The sequence below is a fragment of the Heterodontus francisci genome, chromosome 3 (assembly GCF_036365525.1).
Source record: "Heterodontus francisci isolate sHetFra1 chromosome 3, sHetFra1.hap1, whole genome shotgun sequence".
Classification (NCBI taxonomy): domain Eukaryota; kingdom Metazoa; phylum Chordata; class Chondrichthyes; order Heterodontiformes; family Heterodontidae; genus Heterodontus; species Heterodontus francisci.
In genome coordinates, this window is record NC_090373.1 from 12,852,437 (window position 1) to 12,866,161 (window position 13,725).

At 42.9% G+C, this 13,725-nt stretch overlaps 1 protein-coding gene across 2 annotated transcripts in view; it reads left to right on the plus strand.

Moving 5' to 3' along the window:
• Positions 1 to 13,725, plus strand: part of lmbrd1 (LMBR1 domain containing 1) — a 343,563-nt gene that overhangs the window by 110,260 nt on the left and 219,578 nt on the right. For both annotated transcript variants that reach the window (XM_068020139.1, XM_068020140.1), the window contains exon 5: positions 7,654 to 7,721. In XM_068020139.1, coding sequence (XP_067876240.1) covers positions 7,654 to 7,721 — 68 coding nt within the window. The remainder of the gene's footprint in view (positions 1 to 7,653; positions 7,722 to 13,725) is intronic.

The window sequence follows — 13,725 nt, forward strand, 5'->3', positions numbered from 1 at the left end:
CTGGAGTCAATAATTAAGGATAGGGTGATTGAACACCTTGAAAATTCTCAGCTGATCAGAGAGCGCCAGCCAGGATTTCTAAAGGGTAGGTTATGCCTGATGAATCTGATTGACTTTTTTTGAAGAGGTGACTGAAGCAGTGGGCAGGGGAATGTCTATGGATTTTATTTATATGGATTTTCAGAAGGGATTTGGTAAAGTCCCTCATGGGAGACTTTTAGCTAAAGTTAAAGCTCATGGAATTGAGGGCAAATTGTTGACCTGGTGAGAAGATCGGCTGAGCGGAGGGACATAGGCAGAGGGCTGAAATTTATGGCGCTGGACGTAAACAATGCCAGGCCGACTTCGCGGAGCCGCTGCGATATTAAACCCGTGGCTCATTTAAATGGCCAGGGCAGACCATCTCCCCCCAATGACCGAGAGGGACAGGCGGTCCGTCCCCCGCAATGGCGTCAGCAGCCTTTGCGCAGATGCTGACCTCATTTTTGAAGGGCTTCGAGACCTTCTATTTAATTTAAATATTTAAAGAGAGATGTTGGAAATTTTTTTTTAAAACATTTAATTTGTCCCTCTCCCACCCCCGCCACCCCCAATAACCATGCAATACATGAGGTGATGCATTTTCGGAGGACTAACAAGGCAAGGGAATATACAATGGATGGTGGAACCCTAGGAAGTACAGAGGGTCAGAGGGACCTTGGTGTACTTGTTCATAGATCACTGAAGGCAGCAGCACAGGTGGATAAGGTAGTTAGGAAGGCATATGGGATACTTGCCTTTATTAGCTGAGGCATAGAATATAAGAGCAGGGAGGTTATGATGGAGCTGTATAAAACGCTAGTTAGGCCACCGCTGGAGTACTGTGAACAGTTCTGGTCACCACACTATAGGAAGGATGTGATTGTCCTGGAGAGGGTGCAAAGGAGATTCACCAGGATGTTGCCTGGGCTGGAGCATTTCAGCTATGACGAGAGACTGGATAGGCTAGGGTTGTTTTCCTTAGAGCAGAGAAGGCTGAGGGGGGATCTGATTGAGGTATACAAAATTATGAGGGACATAGATAGTGTAGATAGGAAGAAACTTTTTCCCTGAGCGGAGGTGCCAAGAACCAGGGGGCATAGATTTAAGGTAAGGGGCAGGAAGTTTAGAGGGGTTTGAGGAAAACCCAGAGGGTGGTTGGAATCTGGAACACATTGCCTGAAGGGCTGAAGGGGTGGTAGAGGCAGGAGCCCTCACAACATTTAAGAAGTATTCAGATGAGCACTTGAAATGCCATAGCATACACAGCTATGTATATAGCTGGAAAATGGGATCAGAATAGATAGGCTTGATGGCCGGCGTGGACATGGTGGGCCGAAGGGCCAGTTTCTGTGCTGTTTCACTCTCTGACTCTATGACCAGTACCGCTTCATCCACAGCCCATGTAACTCCCTCAAAGAATTCCAATAAATTGGTCAAACATGATTGCCCTTTCACAAAACCATATTGACTGATTACCTTGAATTTTTCTAAATGCCCTGCTATAACGTCTTTAATAATAGCTAAGAAATAGCTTTCTTAACATTTTCCCTAGGAAAGTTGTTAAGCTAACTGGCCAGTAGTTTCCTGCTTTCTGTCTCCCTCCCATTATGAATAAAGGGGTTACATTCAGCACTTTCCAATCTAATGGAACCTTCCCTGAATCTAGGGAATTTCGGAAAATTAAAACCAACGCATCAACTATCTCACTGGCCACTTAAGACCCTCGGATGAAGTCCATCAGGACCCGGGGATTTGTCAGCCCACAGCTCCAACAATTTGTTCAGCACCACTTCCCTGGTGATTGTAATTTTCTTGAGTTCCTCCCTCCCTTCCATTTCCTGACTTACAGCTAATACTGGGATGTTCCATGTATCCTCAATAGTGAAGGCTAATGCAAGATACCTGTTCAATTCATCTGCCATCTCCTTATTATCCATTACTAATTTCCCAGACTCACTTTCTGTAGGACCAATGCTCACTTTCTTAACTCTTTTTTTCTTTTTTAAATATCTATAGAAACTCTCGCCATCTGTCTCTATATTTCTAGCTATCTTTCTCTTGTCCTGTAATTTTACCTTCCTTATCAATCTTTTAGTCATTCTTTGCTGTTTTTTATATGCTGTCCAATCTTCTGACCTGCCTCCCATCTTTGCGCATTTGTATGCTTATATGCTTTTTCTTTAAGTTTGATCCGATTTTTAACTTTTTTGGTTAACCACTATAAACTTTACCCCTTCCAACCATCCCTTACACCAATGGAATTATTTTGACACTGCTCTCCCCCACCTCCCCTCACTGAAAAAGTTATTTGCTGCCCCCCTCACCACCAGTGTTCTGCCCCGACTCCCCAGACGGGTACCCGAAGGCGCGGGTGTGCCGGCTGTCGGCACCAGTATTGCAGCAGGACGGAAGGCGGGGGTGTTCAGAGGGTAATTAATGCCTTTATTTAAATATGTAAATTTTGCTCCTGTCGCCAAGCAGCTGTGCGTGGGTGCTACCATGAGGCCTCACTGCCGCCGGCAATATCACACCGGGCCTTCCCAGCGTCGGGGCTCATGGTAGGCCTCTGCTGGAGGCATTTTCTGGCACCCCCCCGCCCCCATTCGCGATGACCTCCAGCGTCGGGGATGGTGGGGGGGCTATAAAATTCAGCCCAGTGAGCAGGGATAATGGGTCAGAACTCTAATTGGCAGGATATGACACAATGACCTGTGTTCGGATTCAGATATTCACTGTATTCATTAATGTATTAGATGCTGGGATAGAAAGCTACAGATCCAAATTTGCGAATGACACAAAGATAAGTGGTATTGTATGCAGAGTAGATGGAAGCATAATTGTCCAAAGATATTGATAGATTAAGTGAATGGGAAAAACTGTGGCCAATAGATTTTAATGTAGGCAAATGTGAGGTCATCCATTTTCGACCTAAAATTGATAGAGTTAGGGTACTTCCTATGTGATGAAAAGCTAGAAACAGTGGAGGTCCAAAGAGACATAGGGGTCCAGGTACACAGATCATTAAAATGTCACAAACAGGTACAGAAAATAATCAAAATGTCTAATGGAATGCTGACCTTTATATCTAGAGGGATAGAATACAGGAGGGTAGAAGTTAGCTATACAAAGTCCTGGTAAGACCACACCTGGAGTATTGCGAGCAGTTTTGGGCACCACAGCTTTGAAAGGGTACATTGGCCTTGGAGGGAGTGCAGTGTGGATCTACTAGAAGAACACCTGGACCGCAAGTATTAAGCTACAAGGAGAGATTAAACAAACTAGAGTTGTATTCTCTGGAATTTAGAAGGTTAAGGGGTGATTTGATTTAAGTTTTCACAATATTAAGGGGAACAGATAGGGTAGGCAGAGAGAATCTATTTCTGCTAGTTGCTGAGTCTAGGACTGGGGGTATAGTCTAATAATTAGAGCCAAACCTTTCAGGAATTAATTTAAAACACTTCTTCATGCAAAGGGTGTTCGAAGTTTGGAATGCTCTTCCACAAACGGCAATTGATGCTAGATCAATTACTAATTTTAAAACTGAGATTGATAGATTTTTGTTGACCAAAGGTATTAAGGCATATGGGACAAAGGTGGGTATATGGAATTAGGTCACAGATCAACCATGATCGCCCTGTGTGCGTTAGTTTGTCAACAAATAATATCAAGAAGGTGGGCAAACTTCTGAAATTGGCCTTACCAGTTTGAAAAGTGTGAAAGCTTTTTCTGTAGCATGCTGCTTTTGCCGTTTAGCATGTGTTGTAGTCCCGTGTTGGCATCTCATTTTTTGGTATGTCTGGCGCTACTCCTGACATGCTCTCCTACACTCCTAATTAAACCAGGGCTGATCCCCGGCTTGATTGTAATGGTAGAGTGAGGAATTTGCCGTACAATGTGTTTACAGATTGTGGTGGAATACAATTCTGCAGCTGATAGCCCACAGTGCCTTATGGATGCCCAGTTTTGAGTTGCTAGATCTGTTCTGAATCTATCCCATTTAGCACAGCGGTAGAGCCACACAACACGAATGAAGATGGGACTTCGTCTTCACAAGGACTGTGCGGTGGTCACTCCTGCCAATACTGTCATAGATAGATGCACCTGTGACAGGTGGGATGATGAGGGCTTTCCCACTTGGTAGTTCTTTCGCCACCTGCCGCAGATCCAGTCTGGTAGCTATGTCTTTAAGGACTCAGCCAGCTTTGTCACTGGCCATTGAATCCCTGACTCAGAGTACACTCTGTGCCCTTGCTCTACCCTCAGTGCTTTTTCCAAGTGGTATTCAACATGGAGGAATATTGATTGATCTGCTGAGAGAGAGCTATAGGTGATAATCAGCAGGAGGTTTCCTTGCCCATGTTTGATATGCCATGAGACTTTGTGGGATCCAGAGTCAATGTTGAGGACTCCTCGGGCCACACGCTCCTGATAGCATGCCACTGTGTCGCCACCTCGGCTGGATCTTTCCTGCCAATGGGACATGGATGGTGATGGAGCAGACTGGGATGTTGGCTCAAAGGTTATGTTTATGTGAGTATAATTGTGCCAGCTGTTGCTTAACTAGTCTGTGAGACGGCTCTCCCAATTTTGGCACAAGTCCCCAAGTTAGTCATGTTTCTATGTTAGTAATGATATGACATTATTGTTTGCAATCGTACTACTTGACCACCACGAGGCTGGTTGGTGCCAAGTCATGTAATCACATGTCTCCCTCAGCAAAAGGTTTCGCCTCTTTATAGTAGTTGAATGGAGCACTCCTGAACTGGAATACAGCTGTGCGCTTTCACATTTCAATAACTTGGTAGATTATGTTGGCAGCGGCATCTGCTACTAATGAGAGGTTTACTATTCTGTGCATCAGAGTGAATTCTGTTGGGTATTCAAGGAGAAACATCCTTCATGTGGGAAAAGAAGAAATGTCTCCTTGATAGATGACTCCTACTATCAATCCATCACTGTTGCCAATTGAAATAGCATTTTCTTAGCTATAGGCATGCAGATTTCTGCAGCTGCCTAAATCTGTAGTTCGTTGTTTGTTGTGCATTGACTATTTAAAGCTTTAAGAAATGGGATGTGATCTGTTTTGCGTAGGCTATTGTCAGATTGTGTTTCCAACCAATTTTAGTGAAAATAATAAAACCTCAAATATTCTAGGTAGAAAGAACATAGTACAAGTTTCAAGAAAAGAGAATTTGATAACTGCACGCAAGCACAATTTACTTTGTGGATACTGAATAGAACTGAACACAGAAACCTTGTGTTGATAACATGATCCTCCTTTTCACCAAGAACTTTTATGATAATTTGAACATTAATTATGCCAGATATCTCTCTCATCCCTCATCGCCAACCCCCACCTCCCCTCACAGTAATTTCAATGCAGACTTTCTGGGTGCCTCAAAAGACTAGTGCACCATATTGTCTAGATTTGGGCATTCCAACAGCAGCTTGTGGGCTGTCTGGTGACTGAGCTCTGACAATCTGGAAAATCACATCAGATCTGATTTCAAAGCCCAACTAACTCACTCCTATTTATGTTTATATTTTATCGTTCCTGAATCTGCCCTATGAATTTTGTGGAGCTGAAAATTTATAGCTAGTTTCCCTTGGTGTTTTTGCCTCATTGGCAGATAAATCCTAAATCCAAACACCTAAATCTGTTAGTATCAGCAACCTGAGAAAAATGCAGATTGATGGATTTAAACTTTTTATCTGTCCTCTGTGGCTTCTGTTTACAAACCTGTGCATCCCACAGAAAGAATAAACTTGGACATCTTGGATCTAGCTTTAAAGAATGTTTTTGCATGTTTGTATCTTTTTGTTTGTTTTGATCTCTGTGAAATTGGATAAAGTACACAGAAGAAGCTTCAACAGTTCCCATGTGACTGAGCATTGATGAGTTTAAGGGGAAGCTAGATACATTAATGGGGAGAAAGGAATAGAAGGGTGAAATAAGGTGGGAACAGGCTTGAACACTGGCATGGACCAACTGGGTCGAATGGCCTGTTTCTGTGCTGTAGACGCTATAAATCTATGCAAATCGAAGAACAGTATCTTTGTAAAAACTTGGTATCAATGGTTGTCCAGTGGGCTCAGATCACAGCCTAATGTAGATGGAGCTACAGCATGCTTATTACTTTCATATTTTAAATAGTGTCCCTTGCAACTTTCATTTTAACTTTTTTCTATTAATTATATGTGATAAAATCACAATATTCAATGAAGAACATAGGTCTTGAAAGGGGCAATACAGTGAAAACCTTCACAACTCAAAGTATTTCAGTTTTAAAACTGGGCAGTTTTCAACTCTTAGGATAATGTAATGTTAAGTTAGTATTACACTGGTCTCTGTGCTGTTTCTTGTACCGGGACAATCATGTCAGTAAGCCAATTGTACCTATCCATCTATGCAGCTTAGAAATGGACATCGAACTGCAGCTGCAATGCATTTAGCTATTTAAGTTGACAATGTTCCTGGTAATGCAGTGACAAGAATACTGTTTTTTGATTTTCTAGGTTTACTTGGAGAATTGACATGCTGGGTATTCTGCATCTTGATTCTGAGGTTTCTTTCTTTTCAACTTATAGTACTAGGTCTCGCTTTTTGTGGTATATATCAATGATTTGGACTTGAATGTAGGGGGTATGATTAAGAAGTTTGCAGATGACGCAAAAATTGGCCGTGTAGTCGACAATGAAGAAGAAAGCTTTAGATTGCAGGAAGCTAGTCAGGAGGGAGGATCAGTGGCACATGGAGTTCAATCTGGAGAAGTGTCAGTTAATGCATTTGGAGAAGGCTAACAAGGTAAAGGAATACACAATAAATGGTAGCATACTGTGAAGTGTAGAGGAATGGGTGAATCTTGGAGTGCATGCCCACAGATCCCTGAAGGTGGCTGGACAGGTAGATATGGTAGTCAAGAAGGCATGCAAGATATATGTCTTTATTAGCAGGAGCATAGAATATAAGAGCAGAGAGGTTCTGTTGGAACTGTATAAGACACTAGTTAGGTGATAGCTGGAGTACTGCATGCAGTTCTGGTCACCGCACCATAGGAAAGATGCAATTGCACTAGAGAGGGTACAAAGGAGTTTTATGAGGATGTTGCCTGGAATGGAGAATTTTAGTTATGAGGGATATAAAGGTGGTGTTTTCTTTGGAACAAGGATGCTGAGAGGAGACCTTATTGAAGTGCATAAAATTATGAGGGGTCTAGATCAAGTGGCTAGGAAGGCCTTATTCCCTTTGAGGGGTTCAGAATAAGGGAGGCATAGATTTAGGGTACGAGGTAGGCAGTTTATAAAGGATTTGAGGGGAAATTTTTTCACCCAGAGGGTGATGGGGATCTGGAACTTACTGTCTGAAAGGTGGTCGAGGCAGGGTGCCCCTTAATGTTTAAAATGTGCAGTAATCTACAAGACTACAGGCCAAGAGCTGGAAAGTGGGATTACGCTGGATGGCTCCTCGTCGGCTGATGTGGATATGATGGGCCAAATGGCTGCCTTCCGTGCTGTAAATTTCTATGCTTTTCTGATTTGTCAAGTTACACTTGCAGTTATTTTAAAATTGGATATACGCAACTCTCACTTATGGCCGATGTTTATGTTCACAATTTCTTCTGTTCTTTTCAGCAAGTGAAGAATGCACTGAAGTATACCCTGGGTTTTGTGTTTGTCTGTTCCATCCTTCTCCTAATTGGGTAAGTTTATCAGAACAAAAGCCAAAGCTTTTGTTTTCTGTGTAGGAGTGTTCAAAATACTAAATTGTTAGCTAAATATTGTGTTGCATGATTTATCCCCCTTTTCTCCTCACCTCAATAATTTCAGATTTAGTATCTTAAGGTGTATTTGGACTACAATTACAGCATCTGCGCAAAACAAAACCACAACATTTTCATTTCATGCCGTGCCATTTTCAGGATTGCCCAACGTGTTTATTTTTGAAGTGTATTGTCACTGATGCTGACAGATATGGCAGCCAGTTTTCTCACAGCAAGGTTCCATGGACGAACCCAGATATTTTGTTTGCAGTAGTATTCACTGAGGGTGGTCCATTAGCCAGGACACAGGGAGAACTCCCTGCTTTTCTCAAACTCTGCCTACTGAGCGAGCAGACAGGAAATCTTGGTTTGATGCCTGATATGAAAGATAACACATCCAGCATTATGCTCAAGAATTAGCCTAGGTTATGTGCTCAAATTCAATATATAGAGGAAACCGGGTGGGGTTTGGTGATGAAAAACACCATGTGACTGCATAATCTGCAACCCAAAGCTGAGTGACTCGTCTAATCAACTAACAAATCCTCTGGAGAGTGGGGAGAAAAGGATCATAAGTCCTTATGAGGGTGGCACAGTGGCGCAGTGGTTAGCACCACAGCCTCACAGCTCCAGCGACCCGGGTTCGATTCTGGGTGCTGCCTGTGCGGAGTTTGCAAGTTCTCCCTGTGACCGCGTGGGTTTTCACCGGGTGCTCCGGTTTCCTCCCACAGCCAAAAACTTGCAGGTTGATAGGTAAATTGGCCATTATAAATTGTCCCGAGTGTAGATAGGAGAATGGTGGGGATGTGATAGCAAATATGGGGTTAATGTAGGATTAGTATAAATGGGTGGTTGATGGTCGGCACAGACTCGGTGGGCCGAAGGGCCTGTTTCAGTGCTGTATCTCTAAATAAAATAAAGTCACCCTAAGCCTCTGTGAATGGAGTAAATCTGTAGTCAATCCTCTTTAATATGTGTAAGGCAAGGATTTAGGGGAGAAAAGAAAAACATTACCCAGTTTGGGTGGAAGGGGGCAGAAAAGAGAACAGTAAGAAAGACAAAGAAGAAACCTGCCATGTCTGTCCCTTCTCTCATTCCTTCTACCTTTTGTTATGAATCATAACTTATGATAATACCTGTAAAAACAGCATAACAAGCATCAACAGAAATGAGGTGCTTCTAGTGACTCCCACATGTTAACAGGATTGTAACTTCCTCAACAGGAGGCACTCCTTTTCCTCCAAAAAAAATGTGCTTGGGTATATCCTGTTGCTTGTAGACTGGCAGACATCAAGGAAACTGGAGCACCCACATAGTGTGCACCCCATCGTATCCAACTACAAGTACTGAAAGGCAGTCTCTGCTAAAGACAGTTGTAACCCTGATAGCTTATGCAAGATATAATTGGTTACTGTGGCTCTTGTGCACCATCAGTTATGCTGTTCTTATATAAGTCGTCTTCTTCTTTGGCCTCCTTGTCTCGAGAGACAATGGGTAAGCACCTGGAGGTGGTCAGTGGTTTGTGGAGCAGCGCATGGAGTGGCTATAAAGGCCAATTCTAGAGTGACAGACTCTTCCACAGGTGCTGCCGATAAAATTGGTTGTCAGGGCTGTTGCACAGTTGGCTCTCTCCTTGCGCTTCTGTCTTTTTTCCTGCCAACTGCCTTATATATGTAGCAGCAACAAAATAAAGCAAAACAGACAGAAATGTCTTGATCTTTACAAAAAGGCTTACTCCCAACTCTCTGCCATGATGATTTATAGCCACTGAAGTGCACAGAAATTCTGGGATGACTGTCAATCTTTCCTCCTCATCTTTGGCCTTCCCAAGCTGGCATGCAAAAATTCCAGCCCTGCCCTGAGCAACTTTACTTACATGCTTATTACATGAAACACACAACAGAAAACCAGGCTATTCAGCCCATCTGATTAATATCAGTGTTAATGCTCCATATAGGCCTCCTCAATCCTTCTTCATCTAACACTATGAGCACAACTTTTCATTGCTTTCTCCCTCATGTGCTTACCTAGCTTCCTCTTAAATGCACCTATGGTATTCACCTCAAGTTGTCCATGCAGTAGTGAGTTCCACATTCTAACCATGCTCTGGATAAAGAAGTTTCTCTTGAATTCCCGATTGGATTAATTAGTGACTATCTTATATTTATGGCCCCTTGGGCAACACGGTCCCAATGAAAAGCTTGCCGTGTGAGGCCTGCATTTCAGCACTATATGGTGCAGCACAGAGGCAGTCTTGGGATGCAGTCTGAAGTTATTGCAGACAAAATTAAATGATCCTAATTACACTAATGATCACCCATCGGATAAGCTATTGTGACTAAATATTGCCTCAAAATGTGCAGCATACCAAGATGCTTCTGGAGTAAACTTATTGAAAGATAAATGTAGTACGCTGAATGTGCACCTTAAATAGAGGGGTTTAACCTGGCAGCAGCTATTAATCAAGGTTTGTGAGAACAGATGGATGACAGAAAAATGTTGTTCTTGCATCACCGCAGTTGCAATATTAAAGGTGATTAAGTACAGAAGCTCTAACAGGGATTTGGATAGGTTCCATCTGTTTGAGAAACTGGAAAATGTGGCACAGCTTTATACATTGCTGTCATATTCATTCTGCAGCATTTTGGAGTGGAATATTCTCCACCACTACATGTTTGAGTAACCTCAAGATATACTACAAATTTACAAATATATATACCTATGGGTAATAAAAACAAGAAATGCTGGAACCACTCAGCAGGTCTGGCAGCATCTGTGAAAAGAGAAGCAGAGTTGACGTTTCGGGTCAGTGACCCGAAACGTTAACTCTGCTTTTCTTTTCACAGATGCTGCCAGACCTGCTGAGTGGTTCCAGCATTTCTTGTTTTAATTTCAGATTTCCAGCATCCGCAGTATTTTGCTTTTATACCTATGGGTATTCTTTCTTTCAAGGTTAAACCTGGAATCAGGGTCGTGGTCCTGGTGGATCAAATCACGCCGCAATTTGATCAGAGAAATACTGGAAAAGATGGCATTCAGACAAGAGTTGTTTAACTTCTCTTTCAATTCTCCCCTCTTTGCTCCTTTTTGGGTGGGTTTTTATTTTCTGTATTTCTATTCTTTCATAAAATTACCAATCTTCTGCAGCCAGTAACTATAATTCTGTTTTGTATTTTTCGATCCTGCAGATTCATATTCGCCAAATGAACCTTTTCTCTATTTCAAAGTTTAGGATAGACTGGTTCAGATAATCCTCACTTTCTGAATGAGCCTACCATGGGGAACCTTATCAAACGCCTTGCTAAAATACATATACACCACATCCACTGCTCTTCCTTCATCAATGTGTTTTGTCACATCTTCAAAGAATTCAATAAGGCTTGTGAGGCATGACCTGCCCCTCACAAAGCCATGCTGACTATCTCTAATCAAGCTATGCTTTTCCAAATAATCATAAATCTTGTCTCTCAGAATCCTCTCCAATAATTTGCCCACTACCGACGTAAGACTGACTGGTCTATAATTCCCAGGGTTATCCCTATTCCCTTTCTTGAACAAGAGAATAACATTTGCCACCTTCCAATCATCTGGTACTACTCCAGTGGACAGTGAGGACGCAAAGATCATCGCCAAAGGCGCGGCAATCTCTTCCCTCGCTTCCCGTAATATCCTTGGGTATATCCCGTCTGGCCCCGGGGACTTATCTGTCCTCATGTCTTTCAAAATTTCCAGCACATCCTCCCTCTTAACATCAACCTGTTCGAGCATATCAGCCTGTTTCACGCTGTCCTCACAAACAACCAGGTCCCCCTCACTAGTGAATACTGAAGCAAAGTATTCATTTCGGACCTTTCCTACCTCTTCCGACTCCAGGCACAAGTTCCCTCCATTATCCCTCATCAGCCTTACCCTCACTCTGGCCATGCTCTTGTTCCTCACATAAGTGTAGAACGCCTTGGGATTTTCCTTAATCCTACCCGCCAAGACTTTTTCATGTCCCCTTCTAGCTCTCCTAAGTCCATTCTTTAGTTCCTTCCTGGCTACCTTGTAACCCTCTGGAGTCCTGTCTGATCCTTGCTTCCTCAACCTTATGTAAGCTTCCTTCTTCCTCTTGACTAGCTGTTCCACATCTCTTGTCATCCAAGGTTCCTTCACCCTACCATCCCTTCCTTGCCTCATCGGGACAAACCTATCCAGCAGTCGCAGCAAGTGCTCCCTAAACAACCTCCACATTTCTGTCGTGCATTTCCCTGAGAACATCTGTTCCCAATTTATGCTCCCCAGTTCCTGCCTAATAGCATTGTAATTCCCCCTCCCCCAATTAAGTATTTTCCCATCCTGTCTGCTCCTGTCCCTCTCCATGACTATAGTAAAGGTCAGGGAGTTGTGATCACTATCACCGAAATGCTCTCCCACCGAGAGATCTGCCACCTGGCCTGGTTCGTTGCCAAGCACCAAATCCAACATAGCCTCCCCTCTAGTCGGCCTATCTACATATTGAGTCAGGAAACCTTCCTGGACACACCTGACAAAAACTGCTCCATCCAAACTATTTGCACTAAGGAGGTTCCAATCAATATTAGGGAAGTTGAAGTCACCCATGACAGCAACCCTGTTACTTCTGCACCTTTCCAAAATCTGCCTCCCAATTTGTTCCTCCGTGTCTCTGTTGCTATTGGGGGGTCTATAGAAAACTCCCAATAAAGTGACTGCTCCTTTCCTGTTTCTGACCTCCACCCATAATGACTCAGTAGACAAACCCTCCTCGCCGACCTCCCTTTCTGCAGCTGTGATACTATCCCTGATTAGCAATGCCACTCCCCCACCTCTTTTACCTCCCTCCCAATTCCTTTTGAAACATCTAAACCCCGGAACATCCAACATCCATTCCTGCCCCTGTGATATCCAAGTCTCCGTAATGGCCACAACAAGTACTGATCCATGCTCTAAGTTCATCACCCTTATTCCTGACTCTTCTTGCGTTAAAATAGACACACTTCAACCCATCATACTGGCTGCAACTTTGCCCTGTCAACTCTCTAACCTTCCTCACAGACTCTCTGTACTCTGTATCTTCCTGTTTAACAGCTACCCCATCCACTGATCCGTAGCTCCGGTTCCCATCCCCCTGCCAAACTAGTTTAAACCCTCCCGAAGAGCTCAAGCAAACCTCCCGCCCAGGATATTGGTGCCCCTCCAGTTCAGATGCAACCCGTCCTTCTTGTACAGGTCCCACCTTCAAAGTTTTTTCATATAAATGAGTGTGAACAATTCACAAAGGGCAATTTAAGCTTTGCATCTTGGTGTACATCCCAGCTGATATAGGGGTGGGAAGAAAGCATCTGGAATAATATCTACCCCTGTCCTTTTGAGTTTGTCATGGCAATACTGCTTCAAATTTTACGCACTTTCTCAGTGGCTGACTCAGGACAGGACATGACTGCTTCATTTGCTAGAACAAAGAAATCTTGGATTTAGTTGTTGCATAGGAGCTTCTGGATGAATGAAGAGATTTAGTGTTTGTAGGAACGTTGGGGATGAACTGGAAGAAACACATTCAATTGCAGGCATGTATAAAGAAGACTACGTTTATCTTATTCATTATTCCTAGCAAGGTTGTTCTAGTTTCAGGAAATCATTAGTCTGATTTTGATTTATTTAATGTTCACAGATCATTTCTAGAGTATACAAGCCTATTGTTTTCGAGATGGAACTGTTCATCCAGATCAGTGAAAGTGTACCTTATCTTAAGATAACTATGGACAAGGAAGGCCTTTTGGCCCATCTTAATTTATCCATCCAGAAAGATCCTCAAGTTCCTGGCATTGTAGTCTCCAGTTGTTTGTTGAACTGTTGTAGAGTTTCTACTTCGAGTACTCTATTTGAAATTCTATTCATACATTGGTCACTAAAGAAGAATTTTCAGTCATCATTCCTAAAATTA